The 18,916-nt window shown below is 41.5% G+C and overlaps 1 protein-coding gene across 4 annotated transcripts; it reads left to right on the plus strand.

The window, feature by feature from the left end:
• Window positions 1-596: 596 nt before the first annotated feature.
• On the plus strand, window positions 597-13,302 carry Yipf6 (Yip1 domain family, member 6). Of its 4 annotated transcripts, none has more exons than XM_006528337.3 (8): window positions 597-626; window positions 2,467-2,569; window positions 4,054-4,182; window positions 4,403-4,481; window positions 5,068-5,110; window positions 7,059-7,187; window positions 7,759-7,916; window positions 9,154-13,248. In XM_006528337.3, exons 1-8 carry the CDS (start codon window positions 622-624, stop codon window positions 9,267-9,269), a joined length of 762 nt encoding a protein of 253 aa, XP_006528400.1. In that variant the 5' UTR covers window positions 597-621; the 3' UTR covers window positions 9,270-13,248. The 4 variants fall into 4 exon arrangements, with proteins under 4 accessions (XP_006528400.1, XP_006528401.2, XP_006528402.2 ...); XM_006528338.4 differs by lacking the exon at window positions 597-626 and adding an exon at window positions 766-1,653; XM_006528339.4 differs by lacking the exon at window positions 597-626 and adding an exon at window positions 766-1,602.
• Window positions 13,303-18,916: the final 5,614 nt, after the last annotated feature.

The following is an 18,916-nucleotide window of genomic DNA, read 5'->3' on the forward strand; positions in this document are numbered from 1 at the left end:
TTGTTATAATTGGTTTGTAAGAGTCTGTCTGTGTACCCCAGGATGATCCTGCCACCCCTTAGTGATATCATTCCTAGCTGCCCTGGGCTGTCGTGCCTTGCATGCCTCTTGTAATTAAAATGAGTTCATATCAACTAGCCTAAAAGATTTAAGAGGAGGTCTTGCCAAGTAGCCATGACCGGCCTGAACTTTTCTATGTAGACTAGACTGGCTTCAAAGTAGCAACAGTCTTCCTGCCTTTGGGACTCCAAGCAAGCACCACAGCCCTGGCAAAGCCTCAACTCTGTTATCACTTCCACGAGTGTTTGTTTAAGGACTGAAATTTTACTTGGTTTGAAGGAGAATTACTGTACTAATATTTAAGTAAAATAACTAATAGCCATCCCCAGAAGCTTATTCTGGGAAGTCTGGCTTTCCACAGTCCACGTATCTCCTCCTCCCATCTATTCCCTGGGTTCCTTTCTGAATTACCTATCCAAATATATAAAGCAGTGCATTTTACTGCATAGGGAGAATGTTGATGATGCCAACAATGGCTCTCTTGTTTGACCTCACTGGAGCCTTGGGTAAGAGGTGAGTCAGAGCAACCAGGAGTCAGAAACATCTTGATTGTTTGCCAGGATGAGGTAGGGGTGAAAGTTGGTCCCGGCAGGGGTGGTTTTTTTGTTGTTGTTTGTTTGTTTTAACTTTTTCTTTTTTTTCTTTTTCTTTCTTTCTTTTTTTTTTTTTTTTTTTTTTTGGTTACAGTAGCTGACTCCTACCCATTCCCCGCCTACTACCCACCCCAGGAGCCTCTACTGATCAAGGACATTTTCAGTACTTGCCACCAAGTAGCTTAGCAACTTCAAAGTTGTAGTGGTTTTGGGAAGTTAGTGGAGTGAAGCTCTCCCACTTGATAGGAGATGAAAGAGAGAATAATTGTGCAGGACCTGTGGGGAGACAATACAAAGGTTTGAGGATTTGAAGGAGATGGAAGCTGGCTATGAAGCTCAGGGAACTAGTAAGGCAAGGACGGCAGTAGACAAGGGGATCAGGTTCTTCAACTTGAAGTCGGAGGCCTTTTTCTTGGGGACACGAGGAATGGCACTTCAGAGCCACTTCTGGTGAACTGGTTCTGTCAAGCGCTGCTAGTCTCAGCTGCTTTCAGATGGTCCTAGTTGGGCGCGTTTTGGATCCACAGTGCTCCGCTTTGCTCCGCAGTGGCGCTGGTGGTGGGATAGCCTACTCTCAGCTGGGTGCGGTTAGGTTCGGTTGGGATCGACTGGGCGCCATTGGTCTCGGCAGCGCTTGGCTGAACGCCGATGCGTTCGACTTCGTTTGTCTGGGCTCGGCTAGGTGTGGCTCTGTGCCGCAGGCCACCGCTGGCTGCGTTCAGATAGGTTCAGCTGTGCGCTGCTGGGCTCGGCTGCATTCGGCTGTGATCCGACTAGGTTCGGCGGTGCCCGCTGGGCTCGGCTACGTTCGGCTACACTCGGCTGTGATCCGACTAGGTTCGGTGGTGCACGGCTGGGCTCGGCTGCGTTCGGCTTTGCACCGACTAGCTTCGGCTGTTCGCCTCTGGGCTCGGCTGCGTTCGGCTGTGTCAGGCTGTGATCAGACTAGGTTCGGTGGTGAGCGGCTGGGCTCGGCTGCGTTCGGCTGTGAGCCGACTAGGTTCGGTAGTGCGCTGCTGGGCTCGGCTGTGTTCGGCTAGGTTCGGCTGTGCACCTCTGGGTTCTGCTACGTTCGGCTGGAAGCCTCTGGGCTCGATTGTGTTTGGCTGTGCACCGCTGGGTTCGGCTAAGTTCGGCTGTGCATTGCTGGGCTTGGCTGAACGCTACTGGGCTCCGCTAAGTTTAGCAGGAGCCTCTGGGCTCCATTGGGCTCGGCTTCATTCGGCTAGGTTTGGTTGTGTGCCTACTAGGTTCGGCTGGGCGCCTCTGAGCGCCATTGTATTCCGCTGTGCGTTGCCGGGCTCTGCTGTGTCCGGCTAGGTTCGGCTGTGCACCTCTGGGCTCTGCTAGGTTTGGCTGGGAGCCTCTGGACTCGATTGTGTTTGGCTGTGTACCGCTAGGTTCCGCTAAGTTCGGCTAAGTTCAGCTAGGTTCGGCTGAATGCCACTTGGCTCGGCTAAGTTTGGCTGGGGCCTCTGGGCTCGATTGGGTTCGGCTGAGCATCACGGGGCTCGATTGGGTTCAGCTGAGCATCACTGGGCTCCATTGGGTTCGGCTGGGAGTTTGCTGGAGCCTGGGGCACCGCTGGGCGAGCCGGCGCTTCTAGCCTGCACTCTCAGTGGGCGTGGAAGGCGGAGCGCCCCCTAGCGAAACTGCGTCCCCAAACAGTGAGCAAATAGGCTCGCGCTCGAGCCTCGGAGGCTACCGGAGCACCGGAACTCGGCTGGGCGCCGCAGCAGCCAGCCTCAGGCGCCGGCGGTGACGCCGTCTTAACGCGACCGCGCGCTGACCAGCCCCGGTCTCCACGTCTCAGGTTTCGCAGAGACGCATGGGAGGGGAGCAGTTGGAGGTTTATCAAGATGGCGGAAGCGGAGGACTCTCCGGGAGAACAGGAGGCAGCGGCATCCAAGCCCCTGGTGAGTTAAGAGGACAGTGGCAGAAGGGACTGAGGGCGAGGCAGAGCTCCCGGGAAGCGAGTCGGGAAGGCTTCGGGATCAGAGAGCCAGAGCTTCTTGGCTTTGCAGGCCCTTGGCGTCTACAACCAGCTGACACTACACCTGGTCTTTGAGTTAGCTGCATCTCCCTTCCATTCGCTGGCCTTCTGTGCCTTTCTGAGACTCTCCGCTGTCTGTCCACACTCTAGGGGTTCTTTGACAGTGAGTTAAATGCCGAGCTTGGAGTGGTTTCTGAAGTATCCTCTATCGCTGTCATTTATCACGACTTGTCACCAGTCATTGTGAAGTACTACACAAGTAATGAAACTGCTTCTCACAGGACGTTGTCGTTTTATTGGTTGTAACCGGAACCTTTACTTGCCCGGTGGGTGACTCAAAGCAGCTAATTATTATTTGCAGGTGCTTGCTATCCCCTTCATGACACATATGTCACTAAGAGCCACCAATACTGCTTTAAGAACACTGGCTTCACAGTTAACCCCATGTGAGCTAGAGTGCATTCGCACTGAAGCTTTTGTGAGTTTGAGCATTTCGTTTCAGTGAAGGGTGTTTTTGACTCTTAAACTGAAAAGAAGGTACCTGCCTTTAAAATGGCATAACTTCTATGAAGTGCCTAATACAGTCATGAGTGGAGGAGTATAAGGAAGTCGTTGTTACGCCCTGTCGTTCTTCTTCCCAAACAGTATTTGCTTATATACTGTTTGCTCAGTAACTGCTTTCATTTCTTTTGTTTTAAATTGGCAGCGTAACAGAGAACTGAACTGAGAGGCAAGGGAACTTGGTTCAAGTCCCAGCTCTTCTGCTTACTAGCTCTATTTGTTCATCTCTTCAGCAAAAATATTTCTCGAGCATCTAGAGTGTTCCAGGCAGTCTTTTAGGCACCAGGAATGAAACTGTAAAGGAGGATATTGAATCTGGGGCTGGAGCTCAGCGGGAAAGAGAGTGCATTACATACGTAAGACCCTTTCGGTCCAATCTCCAGCACTGAAGGGATAAGGTCATTTGGGCCATCTTATGGATCAGTTGTGACCCTGAGTAAAGTCTCTCTAAACCCAAGTTTAGACGTTCGGAAAATGATGAAGCTCACCACAGAATAGTGAAAATATGTAAACTAATGCAAACATTATGCCTCCTGCCACATAGTTACAGGTTACCTAGCTGTTCTTAGTTTCCCTTTACTCCAGACTGTTCCCCGTTCTGTAATGCCTGTGATGTGTTTAAGTACGTGTGCAAGTTTGTACGCATGCACGCATGCATGTGTAGACAGGGCTTACTGTGTTAACTAGGAGTGTTTAGGAATTAGTTGTATTGCCCAATGTCTGTTGAGCTACTTTTAGTTACTACGCAAAACCTTAAATAGCCAGGCCCAACTCTAGAAAATGGTGATGTTTCTGAGACATTTTGCAGTTGTAAGCTTAATTTTCTTTCCCCCAATCTTTTCTCAGTTTGCAGGGTTGTCTGATGTGTCAATTTCTCAGGACATTCCCATAGAAGGGGAGATTACCATCCCCTCCAGAGCTCGTGCTCAAGAACATGACAGCTCCACACTGAATGAATCCATTCGTCGGACCATTGTAAGTTAGACGAGTTGAGAGACCACTTCAGTGTTATGGGAGCGAATAGGCACTAATACTTTGAAATACTTTTGTTTGGTTCTTTGATTTTTTTTTAAATATATTTCTTCTACTGAAATGTAAGAGTCCCCCTATGACTGAGTTGTTAGTGTTCTTGGCAAACAGGGGCCTTCATGGTGCTTTGATCAGCACAGGACATGGAGTTATTTTTGTTTTTCAGATGCGAGATCTAAAAGCTGTGGGAAGGAAATTTATGCATGTTTTATATCCAAGGAAGAGTAATGCACTGTTAAGAGACTGTGAGTATATGAGGTTTTTGAGGATTTCTTTCAAACCATTGATAGTTTATTGGTTCTGCTTTATAAAGCAAAGGAAAAAGTAATAAGGCGGATGCTGCTGTTTTGCAGGACTAAACAGTTCTGTAAATGAAATTGTTGGCAGAAGTTTAGAACAGAATTTCAGAAGTTGAGAGGCCTGGCTCATCATATTAAGTTCACCAATAAACATGAACGTAGAACCTGCTCACAGTTGAATTTGCTAATGTGATTTGGCTGTCGTTAGGAATCCAAGGTGATTGAGATTCTCTCTAGGCCCTGACATCACAGGCAGAATATCTTACTTGAATATTGTGTCCATGTGGAGAACAGATTGTCCATAGCTCTTAATGTGCTAGAATGGGGATTAGGAAATGAAGAAAGGGTAATTTATGACACGTGAAAATAACAAACCTTAAAGGATATATGAAGTAAGGGAGGGAAACAGAAAGGTTGGGAAGGCTTAGGTAAACCTTGCTGCTAGGATTCTGAGTGGAAGGTAAGTAATTAGGTAAAGATAGAAAATATGGCATATTGGTTTCTTAGCATCTTGTCTTTCCTCTCATTGTAGGGGACCTGTGGGGCCCATTGATACTTTGTGTGACACTTGCATTGTAAGTATTTATACTTCTTCCTCACTGGAGCCTGTTTTTGTTTAGTTTTGTTTTAATGGGCTTTCCAGAATTAAGGAAAAAATTGACTAGGCCTTTAGGGCGTCTTCTATTTTTTTTAATTTATTTATTAAGAAAGAAAAGATAAGAGTTGTAGTATGTAGCCCACACTATCCTGGAACTTTCTGTGTAGCCCAGGCTGGCCTCAAACTTGTGCTTCTCCTGCTCCAACTTCTGAGTCCTAGTATTTCAAGTATGCACCACCACACCATAACTTAAAATTTATATTTATTGTATACTCATTTAGATTATAATGTAGTTTCACTTTCTTGTTCTTTTAATAATCACATCAAGGAAACTGGTTCTGTGCCTTGAAAGGATATGTGTTAAGAGCTCTTGAAAAAATATATATATTGCTGAGTTTTAAAAGATTAACCTTAGAGCATATGTAGTTTCACTACACTTATTTTCAGAGACAACTGTAGGCCTAAAATGAACTCACGTGACATGTCTAGTGATAGTACTAGCATCAGTATTGGGTCCCTTGCCTCCCAGCTTAGTTCATATTCTTGCCACCTGACCATACTCAAGTGATAGGGGTTCCAGAGAACAGATTCCAGCACATTCTCTGTACCCAGTGCTCCGGACTTGGAATAGAACACACACAGCCGTAGAATACAAACGCCTGCACATACTATCAGGCAGTGTAACCGGGTAAGACTTAATATATAACATCTTTATCCTATGTAATATGAGGTTATGGACTTTTTTATTATTTTTCAGGAAAAACATACTGAGTCTAAGTATTCTAAGTTCAGAATTCAAAACATTTTACATCTATTAAATTTTTAGATGCAGAATATTTAAGTGACAGTTCAGTATTTACTCAGCTTCAAGGCAAAGGTTTTTAGAAATTTTATATGTGTTTATGTGTGTATGTGTGTATTATATATGTATGTGCGTGTGTGTGTATATATATATATATATATATATATATATATATATATATACTGATTTTTAAAAATCAGCAACGAAATAAGTTTAAAGAGTATTTCTGCTATTAAGCATTCGCTCTAAAACCTTAGTGCACGAATTAGAAATTCATAGCTGAGCATGCTGCCTGTAACCCTGGCACTTAAGAAGCTGAGGCAAGAAGATGACAGGTTAGAGGCTTAGCCTAGGCCACACAACTAGACCTTGTTTAAAAAAAAAAAAAAGAAGCAAGCAAACAGACCATCATTCAGATTTGCTAACAGCTAGAAAGTAACCTAAGCCCTGAGAATACTGATCTGATAACTGGAAAACCCTTACTGTCCTGCCAGCTACACCTGACGGTATTGTTGGAATGGAGGTCAGGTGTGAAAAAATGTCACTTTTCACATAACTACAGCTCCCTCTTTGTTTTGCTTGGGAATGTAACCTCGTGCCTCGTACATGCTAGGTAGACACTACCACTGAGATAATCCTCAGCACACAAGTACATTCTTTTCTTCTGACTCGAGTTTTCTGACTCCATCATCCCAGGGTTGGGATTATCACCCAAGCCATCTTCATAAATGCAGAGTCCTAGGTGAAGCCCTCCAACTTAGAAGTACTGTCAAGCTAGATGTAAAGCTAGTCTCCATGTATTATGAACAACAATAAAGTCTCATGCTTGGGAGCTATGTTCGGCCCTTAAGTTCAATAACTTCCGCTTGGACAGAGAGCTTTTAGTAAGCCAGTTAAACACTCTAGAAAGGTCAAAGTGCAACACTCCTTATAGTCTTCAGGCATTTGGGTTTTTAAATAAGGAACCTTGCCAGTTCTGTTAGTGTTTTCCTTATACAAAGTACACATTACAGAACAGATTATGTACTGATTTCAGACGAGATACGTTACCGCAGTATGATGAGAATGCATGCCTTTCTCGCTTTGTGTAAAAGGTTATGTAGTTTTCATACTGTTTTCTTAGGATGTTACAGAAAAGTTCCATTGATGGGAAGAATGATGGCGGAGGCCCAGAATTCGCAGAAGTATTTGTTATCATCTGGTTTGGAGCAGTTACCATCACGCTGAATTCCAAACTTCTTGGCGGAAACATGTGGGTATTCATATGTACCTTTTTCCTGCTTGCTAGGTAGCACGTGGGAGATGTTAGGAAAACAGTGCTATTTTGCTTTTTTTTTTTTTTTAAGAAAAATTGACTTAAGGACCAAATAAAAAGTTTCTTTAAAACTCAATTGAAATGAATTTTAAAGTTCACTGATAAGCTTCAGCTTTTCTCTTTAAATTTTGAACTTATAGGCAAAATTATTCTGAGGCATACATTTGGGGCATATGGTACAACACATTCTCAGATTGGTCTCTTAACTAGAATAGACTAAGAGCTATATTATAGGGTCAGTGGGATACCTCGAAGAATTAGAGTAGATTGTTTGATATTAGAAAATTGACATTTATGGGGACTAACGAAGGGAACAGGAAGAGAATAGAGAAAATGAAAGTATGCGATAACAGGAGACTAGACCCATGAAATTACCATTAGGATAAAGGTATAGATAGGCTAGCAGGAAGGAGGCAGTAGTGTATAGAATGTCTATAAGACATCTGTGCAATGAGCTATGTCTTATACTACTCAGTGACACTTCTGATCTGTGGATGTGTGTTTGCAGTTCTTTTTTTCAGAGTCTCTGTGTATTAGGGTACTGCATTCTTCCTTTGAACATCGCAATGCTGATCTGCCGCTTGCTGCTTTTGGCTGGACAGGGACCAATAAACTTCATGATTCGGCTTTTTGTAGTGTTGTTGATGTTCGCTTGGTCCGTGGTGGGTGAGTAACAGAACATAAAACAACCAAGATAAAACAAAGACACGAGTTAAAGATAAAGAGCTGATTTGGAACAAGGAAATTCTGCTGTCAAATGAAAGTAGTATGCATAGACTCTTCTGTCCTACATAAGTATTAAAGGTAATCATATCCACATTTTGTGAGCTGCCTATCTGAACTCTGAAGATGTGCAGAGTCACCAGGTATGGTGTTGTATACTTATAATCCCAGCTACTTTGGAGACTTGAGGCAAGAAGTTTGCAAGTTCAAGGCCAGCCTGGACAACTAGATCCTATCTCAGAATGAAAACTTTATAACAAGGCTGGGAATATAGTACTCCTCATAGTAGAGTGCTTACTTAGTTAGCATTTATGGACCCTGGGCTCAAGCCTCTGCACCACAGAACAAAAGAAAATAAACAAAAAGATGTATATAACCACATTTTTTGAGACAGAATCTCTGTGTCACTCAGATTAGCCTTGAACCCATGATCCTCCTGCCTTTGCCTCTTAAATTGTTGGGCTACTGGCCTGCACCACTCTGTCCAGCATATAGGAGTTTTCTTAATGAGTAAGATGAGTAGGCTTTTATTGGGTGGATAGAATGATAGCACGTTAAAGAGAACTGATAGGTTGCAGGCCTATAGTCCCCATAGTCCCAGGGGACAGGTAGCAGCAGGAGTATTATGAGTTCAAAGTCAACTTTGGCTACATGGTAGGGTCAAGGCCAGTGGTTCAAGCATCAAGACCTTGTTTGGAAAAAGAATGCCAATAACAGCAGTAACAAACAGACCCCTTTCCCCCATTAACTCATAAAAATGAAGCAGTATGAGACATTTAGCATAGGAGCAGATAAACTTACTCACATTTAAACCTGCTAAGCATAACTCTGTCTTTCTAGAATAGATTAAGACACTTGCTTAAGAAGGATTTGTACCAAATTAGCCAAAACCTTTTGAAGCTTTAGTATATGAAAGAAGCTACCCCTGGGCTGTTGTAAGTTTATAAGTTTACCCTGCTTATGTGTGTTGGAACCTAGGACCTTGTCCATGCTTAGCAAGTACTGAGATACACACTTCTGCCCTATAACTGAACTTGTATTATTCTCTGAGGAGCCACTAATAAAACGGAACTTTTAGTGTACTTCTATAATCTAGATTATGCCAATGACATTGGAATTTAGTAAATATTGTAGTTCTGATAATAGGACCATACTAAATACTCCTTTTTGTTTTCTTTAGCATCTACAGCATTCCTTGCTGACAGCCAGCCTCCAAACAGAAAAGCCCTGGCAGTGTATCCTGTCTTTTTATTCTACTTTGTCATCAGTTGGATGATACTCACGTTCACGCCATGAGTCAGGATACACACATTCAACACCAATGAACTGAAGGCTCACCTGAAAGATAATGGTTATCAACAACAACAACTTCTCCCACTCTTGTACAATTGTTGGGGTATTAAAAGGGGGCCACATGCCACTGTTGTCATTTATATAAGAAACTGATATTTGCAAGGCTGTCCTTTTCCTCTTAATGTTATTCTTTTCAAATACTTGTACATCCCATAGATAGTAACATGCCTCCTTAAGGCATGATGAAGCTATTCGTGTGACCCAGTGACTCGAGCAAGTGGATCCACTCTACAGATTACAGAGTTGGTGACCATCTTCAGCTTGGAGAAGATTTGTTCAGGTGCAGCTCTTAAACACATTGCCTTATGACTATTAGAATATGCCTCTTTTCATAAATAACAGTCTGTATCCATTGATTTTCTTTTCTCCCCCAAACTCGAGAAGGCAACAGCAAGAGGTTAGGAACGAGGTTTGTAGATGTGGGAAGAGAAAACGTGTTAACTAGTTTCAGATTTTGATCAGAGGTACCGCTGTACTTGGTTTGTCGTTTGTTTTTAAGCAAATAACATCTAAGGAATCCGCTTTTAAAATATTTTTGTATACTTACTTTTCTGTCACGTGTAACAGAGGCTCCGCTTACATTCTAGTTTTTAACCTTTCATACAGTGACAGCAGTCAAACATGCAACTCTAACTGAAGTGCTTGATGGTTTAATGCTTGAGCTTTCCTAAGTAGTAGAGGATCAGAAATCGAGGTTTATGGTTTGTAGTGCATATTGTCATGTGGGTACCTTCCTTTAAGGTATAGCTTGGCTATTGCGTATTTAAAAGAATCTATTTTGTACAACCCAGCCTCAGATTAGAAAGAAAGGCTACATCAGAAGCGTGCATTTAACCAAATGGACATAGAGATCTAGTGTTCTGAAGACTGGATAATGGAAGAATGCGTACATACATGATGAAGGGTTAGTTGAGTTTATAGCTGCTGCCTTTCCATAGTGGGCTCAGCAGGGTTTTTTTGTTTTTGTTTGTTTGTTTTGATTATATATGGAGGAATTTTTTTTTTTGGAGTTGGGGGCTAGGGAATAACAATTTTTTTGTGTGTTTTAGACTTTATTTGTAAAGCTAATTAGCTTCCCTTTAGATATGTACATTTTGCACATGTGCATCTACCTGTCCTCTCAGATATTTACGCACAAGAGTGAAGGCTTTTCAGGGAACAGAACATCTAGGGCAGGCTGATTTTCAGCTAAACAGGACTCCTGTAAGATAGTAAGCACCGATGCCTTCTGTATGTGTCATATTGAACTCTAATAGATGAAGATTAGGAGTCAGAGAACATTCATTGTAAATATGCACTTACTTGTAAAGATAGAAATGTCTTATTCCATGTGTTTTATCATAGAATTGAAATATTTATTGATTTTTGTATTTAAAGACTACCTTCATATAAATATATAACTCTAAAAACATAATTTTTCTCATTCTCAAAGTAACCAAATGAGCAACACTAGGCCAAATGGGTTCATGGGATGAGTTACAAAGCATTGCTGAGTTTATCCTCTCTGTCCCAACCTTACTTACCTAATGGTTTGGAGATATAGATTTGAATTCATTGTAATTTATGTTTTAAATTATAAACCTTGTAAGGATAAATCTGGTATTTCAATCTTGAAAACTTTAAAACTAACCCTAATATTTGAAATTTGTCATAAAATATCATTTCTTTCCTGTATCGAAAATTTTAAACTTTCCCTTCAAATATCTTCCCTAAGTTGTTTCATAATATGCCCAAGTAATTATAATAACAAAGTAACCATACTTCTCAAATTTAGTCTTTACTGGATTTTACTCAGGTGAAACATTTCCTCTGAAATTCCTAAGGCCACAAGCCGTAAGGGTTTTGGAGGGTTAAACACGTTGGATATAAGGCAGCTTGATCCTGTGTGTGTTAATCTGTTGCCCTTGGGTGATTTGCTGAATGGTTTTTATATGGCTTAAAAGGGGAATTTAGGACTGAGGCTGTAGTTCAGTGATAGAGCATTAGCCAGGCATGCACAGCACTCTAGGTTCAATCCTGGGCATTGCCAAAAAAAAAAGGTGGATAAACTGGAGGCCTAATTTCTTTTTTTCTGGAATTAAATGATCAGAGGATATAAATATTTTAATATATGCAAAAAATCTGTTGCTTTCTATGACAAATGAAGTCCTGACTCTGGAAGTTGTAATCTAGCTTTTCCTGGTTCGCTACAAAGGCACATGGTTGACTGTAGAAATGAGGCCTGGAAGGGCAGAAGCGCCCAGGGAAGGACCTCCTGTTCTAAGATGGTGCAGTTTCATGCTGCTGGTGAGTTTGAAGCTTTTTTGCAGACTGCGCATGGCTATTGTAGCCGACTCCGACGATCACCTGCTGCTTCCACATCTCAGACCATGACACTGTTTTACATGGCTTAGCAATAGGAAGAGTAGAGACTTGATTTAATTGGGCTTCAGATTACAAAATCTCTAGTGATGACAATGTCTTTGAATGTTTTATATGTTTATAATCAGATATTGAGGTGTGTGTGTGTGTGTGTGTGTGTGTGTGTGTGTGTGTGTGTGTGTTTGGTTTGGCTTCAAAGTTATGTAAGTTGAATTTGATCTTTTCATTGTGGGATCTTTCTTTTCGTTGGGCAAAGTTACGTGGCATGAGACTAATGATAAGCTGTTGACTCTCTTTTATAAATAGTACCCTCAAAAATGTGATTAGAAGACTACTAAGCCTATACTTGGAGATATAATCTGCTGACTTACTGCATTTTAGCTGCCTGCTTATTCCTGGAGATGAAAATGAAATTTTGTTGGTTGATATTTTTGGGTACCATCAAGTCGTGTTAGTATGGTTTGAACACTGAAGTGATCTTTAACTAGACTGTTGGTTTCTATGATGGTTGGATGGAAGTAAATAAATGTATGAATGTTGATGGATCCATGTATGTAAATTAGAGGTCCTCCTCTAGATTCTGTGTGCTTTTGTTATAAATATAGAACTGACAGGGACAATAATTTATGATTATTAATAACTAACAGTTATTGGGCATTTACTGTATACCAATTTACTATTCTAATTTTAAAAGAACTTTTGTAATGCTTTATTAAAGTCCACTTTACCATGAAAATTCATCCTTTCAAGGTGTACAATTCAGCAGTCCTTACTATCTTTACGGAATTACGCAAGCAGCACCACTATTTAATTTGAGAATGTCTGTATCACTGTGCAGAGAAACAAGCCACTCCTGTTCTCTCTGCACCTCCAGTCCCTGTGGACTACCAGTCTGCTTTCTATCCATCTTGGCCAGGTACTATTCTCAATGCCTGGTTCCTCCACTCTTCAACAGAAAGTGCTACAATTCTCATTTTACAGTAGAAAATTTAGGCACAGAAATGTAATTGCCCAAGATCATGTATTGATGCATGCAAGTGAATTGATGGTAAGAACACATTAGATGAAATGCAGTTTGTATTACACTCTTAGGCACATAGAATGAGCACATTCCTTCCCAGAGTATGCCCCCTCTTACTCACCTTTGCATCCTGGAACTGATTGGACGTAGATATGTCTTTTTTTTTTTTCCAGAGTAATGACCTCTGGCATCTGAGCACACAAAGCAGGCAGACTTAAAAAGACAGGTTTACGGCCCTTACTCCTCATTGACCCCCCCCCCCGTTTCCTCTCTTCACACACACACAATCAATTTTTCCTTAAGCTTGAAGAGTCAAACTACTACTTAAAAATCTTCCATTTCACGTTTACCACTTAGGGTACTGGGTCTATTTCTAAGACTTAAGATTAAAGTCATTCAAGTACTGAATGCCTTTCTATTCGGATAGATGTGATGAGAATAAAGACTTTGCCTTAATAAAGCTTGTTCCTTTCTGGTCTTTGGTACTCTACTCTAGTCCTGGTCTTTCCTATGAGCAATAAACCTGTGCAAAGAAACCTGGAAAATGGTTTGTGGATGTTATATGTGCCAATAAATCCATTAGAAAGAGATAAATTTGTGTCTGCCTTTGTAGTGAAGGCACAGAAATATTTGCACTATATTCATGGAAGGTGATATCCAATGTGTTGAATTGTGTGGAACAAGTTTCAAAGGAAAATCTTTATTGAGCAGATAAGGTATGCCAAGACCCTTATTGGTCCTTAATACATTGTATCTCCTCTATTCACACAATTTTTGTAATCAAAAGTGTTCCAAGCCCATAAGAACAACTGGGACATCAAAGAGTGGAGCAAATAGTAATTGGAAACTGAGGAAGTATAAAGGTAGAGTTTACGTTGCTTACAGTGATAGGAAGTCGAGTGCTTTCAGTAGAATATCTTGCTCAAGGTGGCTTTAAAGCAATACATAAGGACATGGAGATTAATGGAATTAAGACAACAGTAGGTGTAAAGGGGTGTCCCTGTGTCTATAATTTGGAAGCCCAAAGCCTAGAAGACTGAATGCTTCTGAGAATGGCTGAGTAGGTACTGCCTCCGGCTGTCAAAGTGATATCTTTTGGATGACCGCAACTACAAGCCTGCAGGGTAGTGTAGTCATAGCCTACCAGTGTCATTAGTGTCGAAGGAACATGGGATCTTGGACCATCTTGAGAAAAATGCTAAAGGGCAAGAGTGAAGAATTAGAAGTATAAATGGTAAATGAGTTTTAAACAAGCCACTGTGGGTTTCACGTATTATTTACATCTAACACTTATTTCTGTAAAGATATTACCATCTTAGAGTGCTGAGGGTCACAACCAGGGCTTTGTGCTTGCTAAGTGAGTGCTATACCACTGAGCTATACCTCTATCCCTTGGCTTTTTTGAGGCAGGGTCTTACCACATAACAGAGTAGCATTCTTTCCTTGACCTCCTGAGTATTGGGATTACAGGGCATGTACACCACAAAGTACAACTCATAAGGAGGATGTTCTAATTCAAGCCTTTGCCCATCCAAGGCTTGTTGAAGTACTGATATGCCACACCCAAGGCCACACAAATACTAAGTGATACAGCTGCTACTTGAAGCCAGGCCTACTTGGCTCTGGAGAGCAATTCAGCTAGAATTAGTTGAATATGAGCTGCATGTAATAGAAAAACCAGAAACAGGTGACTTAAGTAAAATTAAGACATTTCTCATCTAAAAACAATGTCTAGGGCTAGAGAGAGGGCTACATGAATAAGAACACGTGTGGCGGCCGGGCAGTGGGGGCACACACCTTTAATCCCAGAACTTGGGAGGCAGAGGCAGGAGGATTTCTGAGTTTGAGGCCAGCCTGGTCTACAAAGTGAGTTCTAGGACAGCCAGGGCTATACAGAGAAATCCTGTGTCGAAAAAAAACAAAAACAAACAAAAAAAAGAAATGTAAAGATGACAAATTACAAACAACTCTAGTAGTTTCCTAGTACCATCTAGAACCCCAGATTTCAAATTTCATGTCATTTTCAATTTCCCTCCTAAATGTGGCATGGACCAAAATTGCTGCAGGAGCCCAATTCATTGTACCTGCACAGCAGTTAGAATTTAGACATAAAAGACAAGCAGGCAGCTTTGTGTGGCTGAGTTGTCTACCAGCTACCTTTGTAGAAGATGACAGCTTCTGTTTGCTAAGGAGATTTACCTGGGGCATCTAGCTGCAGAGATAAGCTAGGAAATGCACTCTTGACTGTGTGCATCACTGCCCCAAATCAAGTTGGAGTGCTGCTGTTAGGGACTGGATAGTCATTGACAGCAGGTACTCTTCATCACAGTGCTTCACTTAGTTCAATTTTAAGGGCAACTTTTTTAGAGAGAGGGGACTGCCAGTATTTAGACTGAGTTCATCGCGTATGCTTAGGCAAGCACTCCACCATTGGAGCTACATTCCCACCCTTATAAATGAGCTCAATTTTGGAAATCGGATTATCTTTTTATTTTTTAAATCTTTCAAAATTGCACACACCCATGATATATTTTGATCATATCCCCCTACATTATCGTCAACCCCTTCTCCTCCCATCAAACTCTTTTCTTCTTAAGTCCTCCTTCTGCCCCCACATCTTTTTGTATGTGTGTGCTCCTCTGCATTTAGCTGGGATTGCTTCCATGAGCATGAAGTGGATGTTCCTTGAGCAAGAGCAATTTACTAGTGGTTAAATGAGAGGATGACTTCTCAGGGATGGTTGAAGCCTTATGAGACCCTCCAATCCACAATGGAATGGCGATGGAACCAGTCCTGTGCTTGAGCCAACTGCTGCTCTGACAGGTTTTTAGAAGACATTTTCCTTTTCATTTTCTAGGTAGGTTCCTCCGACCCTAGAGGTATCTAAAACTTGATGGCTGACCTAGGACTGAATCACTGAGACTTTAAGACTGGTGTTTGCTTTCATTTTTCCTTTTATTGCTTTCTTTCCTTTTGCCCCCTTTTGTGAAACAGAGTCTCATTGTTTAGCCCAGGCTTTCCTCAAATGTACAGACCTTCTGTGTGTTGGGGTTACAGTCATAGGCCACCACACTTTGCCAGAGGTAGACCCATGTGGCCAATCATGCATCCACCACAGTCTGAAGGCCACCCAGGAGAACTACTGCAGTCAGGCCAACAGGTAACAGGTGTACATGCCCCTCTGAAGAACACAGTCTGAAGACTGCACAGGAGGTCTGCTGTATCAGAGTCACTCCTCCTAGGAGACCTGCAGCAATCCAGGAACACAAGAGGCAGGCTCAAGACAGAGAAACCAAGACTAGCTAACACCAGAGATAATCAGATGGCAAGAGAAAAGCACAAGACCATAAACAACAAAAGCCAATATAGTTTGGCATCATCAGAACCCATTTCTCGCACAACAAGCCCTGAATACACCAAGAACCTGAAAGTCAGGAACCTGACCTAAAATCCTATTTCCTGAAGATAATGCAGTCCTTTAAAGAGGATATAAATAACTTCCTGAAAGAAATACAAGAAAACCTAGGTAAACAGCTAGAAGCTCTTAAAGAGGAAACAAATAAATACCTTAAAGAAATACAGAAAAACACAAAGAGATGAAGGAACTGAACAAAGTGGTCCACCTAAAAGTAGAAGTAGAAAAAATAAAGAAAACACAAATGGAGGTAACCCTGGAAATGAAAAACCTAGGAAAGAAGTCAGAAACTACAGATGAAAGCATTACCAATAGAATAGAAGCGACAGAAGAGAGAATCTCAATCTTTCATTTTTGCTGGTTCACATTTCTAGCAAAATTTCAATTCTGTGTGAAGAACATGTATCTGCTGGCAATGAATTTTTCTTAGTTTCAATTGTAGCATATACATGAGAATATTTTTACTTAATTTCTAAACCATATTTCTACCTAATAAACAACCCAAAGATGACAATCATCTTTTATCGGCACTTTTGAATATTATGCCCTTCTTGTGTAACCGGTATGCTTCTGTAAGGAATGCGCCCCCTTCTCTGGTTGATTTCAGATATGTTTTCTCATCGATGCTGTCCCATAGTCTTACTATTATGTGTTTAGGCATGGATGCTTGTTGAGGTTTGATAATAAAGTTGTATAGCTAAGACACCAAGATAGGCCTTGAACTTGAGATCTCCCTTCTCCAGTGAGCCACTGCACACCTTTCACAAGGCTCTGGAAGAGTGGTTGTATTTCATTTACAGTTCTCTAGATCAATCAGAGCCAAGGCCTTGTACATGCTAGGCAAACATTCTACTACAGAAATATACCCTACCCCCCACCCCAATCCCCTTCTTTTGAGACAAGGTCTCTGGGCTGGCCTCAAATTCCTGATCATCCTGCTTCAGTCTCCCAAGTGCTAGGGAACTTGTAGGTTTCAGACTTTCACAAAGTTCTGGGATTTTTTTTCTTAGCTATTGCTTTTTCAAACAAACAAACAAACAAACAAACAAATAAACTTTCATTTCTCCCTTCTTTTCTTCCAAGTCTAAAGGCAAGAGTGTTAGGGCTTTCAACCTTGTCCTGCTATTGTTTGAGATTCTGTTAATTTCTATTTTTCTTTCTCTGCACGTTTCAGACTGTTTGGCAGGACTATTTGCTTGATTTGCCCTTGCTCTGGGCTTCAATACTGCTCGATGTAGCCCTCGTGCTAATCCTGTCTTTATTTTAGATTGTAGTATGTTGTTCATTCTAGACATAATTACCTTTGCTTTGTTAAAATGGTGTCACTTGGTCCAACTTCTAAAGAAAAAGTTATGGAGGTTCATTTTTTTAAAAGCACTAACAATATAATTACTATATGACTTCACTTCTGGATATATACATGAAGATCATATCACAGATGTAGGTCACATGCACGGTTATAATGCTGCTATTCATACACCCAAGTTATAGAATCAGTCTAGGATATCAATGAATGAGTGGGATGGAGGCAACTGGAAATCATATTAAACAAAATAATTTAGGTGAAAAAAGACAAATGCACCACTATGTCCAATGAATACACATCAATAAAGTCCTGGAGAAGAAGCATAGCATTAAGGAGGGGTGGGGCCATACTCCTGGAATGCTAGGGACTGGGGAAGCTGAGGTAGAAGGATCACGGTAGTTTGAAGCTAGCCTGGGCCACAAAGGAAATCCCTATCTACAAACAAATTCATCATTGCATTTCACAATATAAACATTTATTAAACCAGCATATTTTCCTGATAATAGTTCACCTTTAATGCTTTTATATATTGTTAAAATGGAATTTTTTTTTTTTTTGGTTTTTTGAGACAGGGTTTCTCTGTGTATCCCTGGCTGTCCTGGAACTCACTCTGTAGACCAGGCTGGCCTCTAACTCAGAAATCCGCCTGCCTCTGCCTCCCAAATGCTGGGATTAAAGGCGTGCACCACCATTCCCGGCTTTAAAATAGATTTTTTAAAGGACTTAAAGCAAGTTATTTTTTGTCAGATTAGCAAGAATTGTGCTATTGGGGTATTGATCAATCTTTGGATTTTTTTCTCCTTGTAAGTTCGTCATAAACACAGTAATTTTGGGAAGTATCTTGAACATTTGAAATAATATCATTTCCTCTTTAAACTTTAAAGAGAGTGTTTATAGCTTTTGTTGCCACAAGCAATTGGGCGGGTAGGCTCTGACCTGCAAGTGGGCTGCAGTCTCTGGGACCATTGTTTTCAGCAGCCACACTATTCAAAGCTGCTCAGGCTGGCGCCACCCAGTGGCCAATGTGAGACTTTGCAGTGTTATTTTCCTTCCAATCTTTTTTTTTTTTTTTTTTTTTTTTTTTTTTTACGTTTTCTTTATTTACATTTCAAATGTTATCCCCTTTCCCGGTTTCCCCTCCGAAAACCCCCATCCCATCCACCTCCCCCTGCTCATCCACCCACCCACTTCTGCCTCCCCGCTGTGGCATTCCCCTACACTGGGGCATCGAGCCTTCACAGGCCCAAGGGCCTCTCCTCCCATTGATACCAGATAAGGCCATCCTCTGCTATATATGCGGCTGGATCCATGAGTCCCTCCATGTGTACTCCTTGGTTGGTAGTTTAAAAGGCAAGTGCAACACGTTCTTTCATATGTAAACCTTAAAAAGCACACTTGGAATATTACTAACGACTAAAATGGGTACAGAGTAGGGTAAAGATGGAGAAATAGACGTTGAATTCGATTAGCACATGCTGTATGCATGC

Source organism: Mus musculus, chromosome X (genome assembly GCF_000001635.26).
Source record: "Mus musculus strain C57BL/6J chromosome X, GRCm38.p6 C57BL/6J".
In the NCBI taxonomy this organism is placed as follows: Eukaryota; Metazoa; Chordata; class Mammalia; order Rodentia; family Muridae; genus Mus; species Mus musculus.

Coding starts and splice junctions, on each gene's coding strand:
- Yipf6 (XM_006528338.4), top strand. CDS start 1,148: ATGGTCCTAGTTGGGCGCGTTTTGGATCCACAGTGCTCCGCTTTGCTC. Junction 2,570..4,053: donor CAGCGGCATCCAAGCCCCTG/GTGAGTTAAGAG, acceptor ATCTTTTCTCAG/TTTGCAGGGTTGTCTGATGT. Junction 4,482..5,067: donor TAATGCACTGTTAAGAGACT/GTGAGTATATGA, acceptor CTCTCATTGTAG/GGGACCTGTGGGGCCCATTG.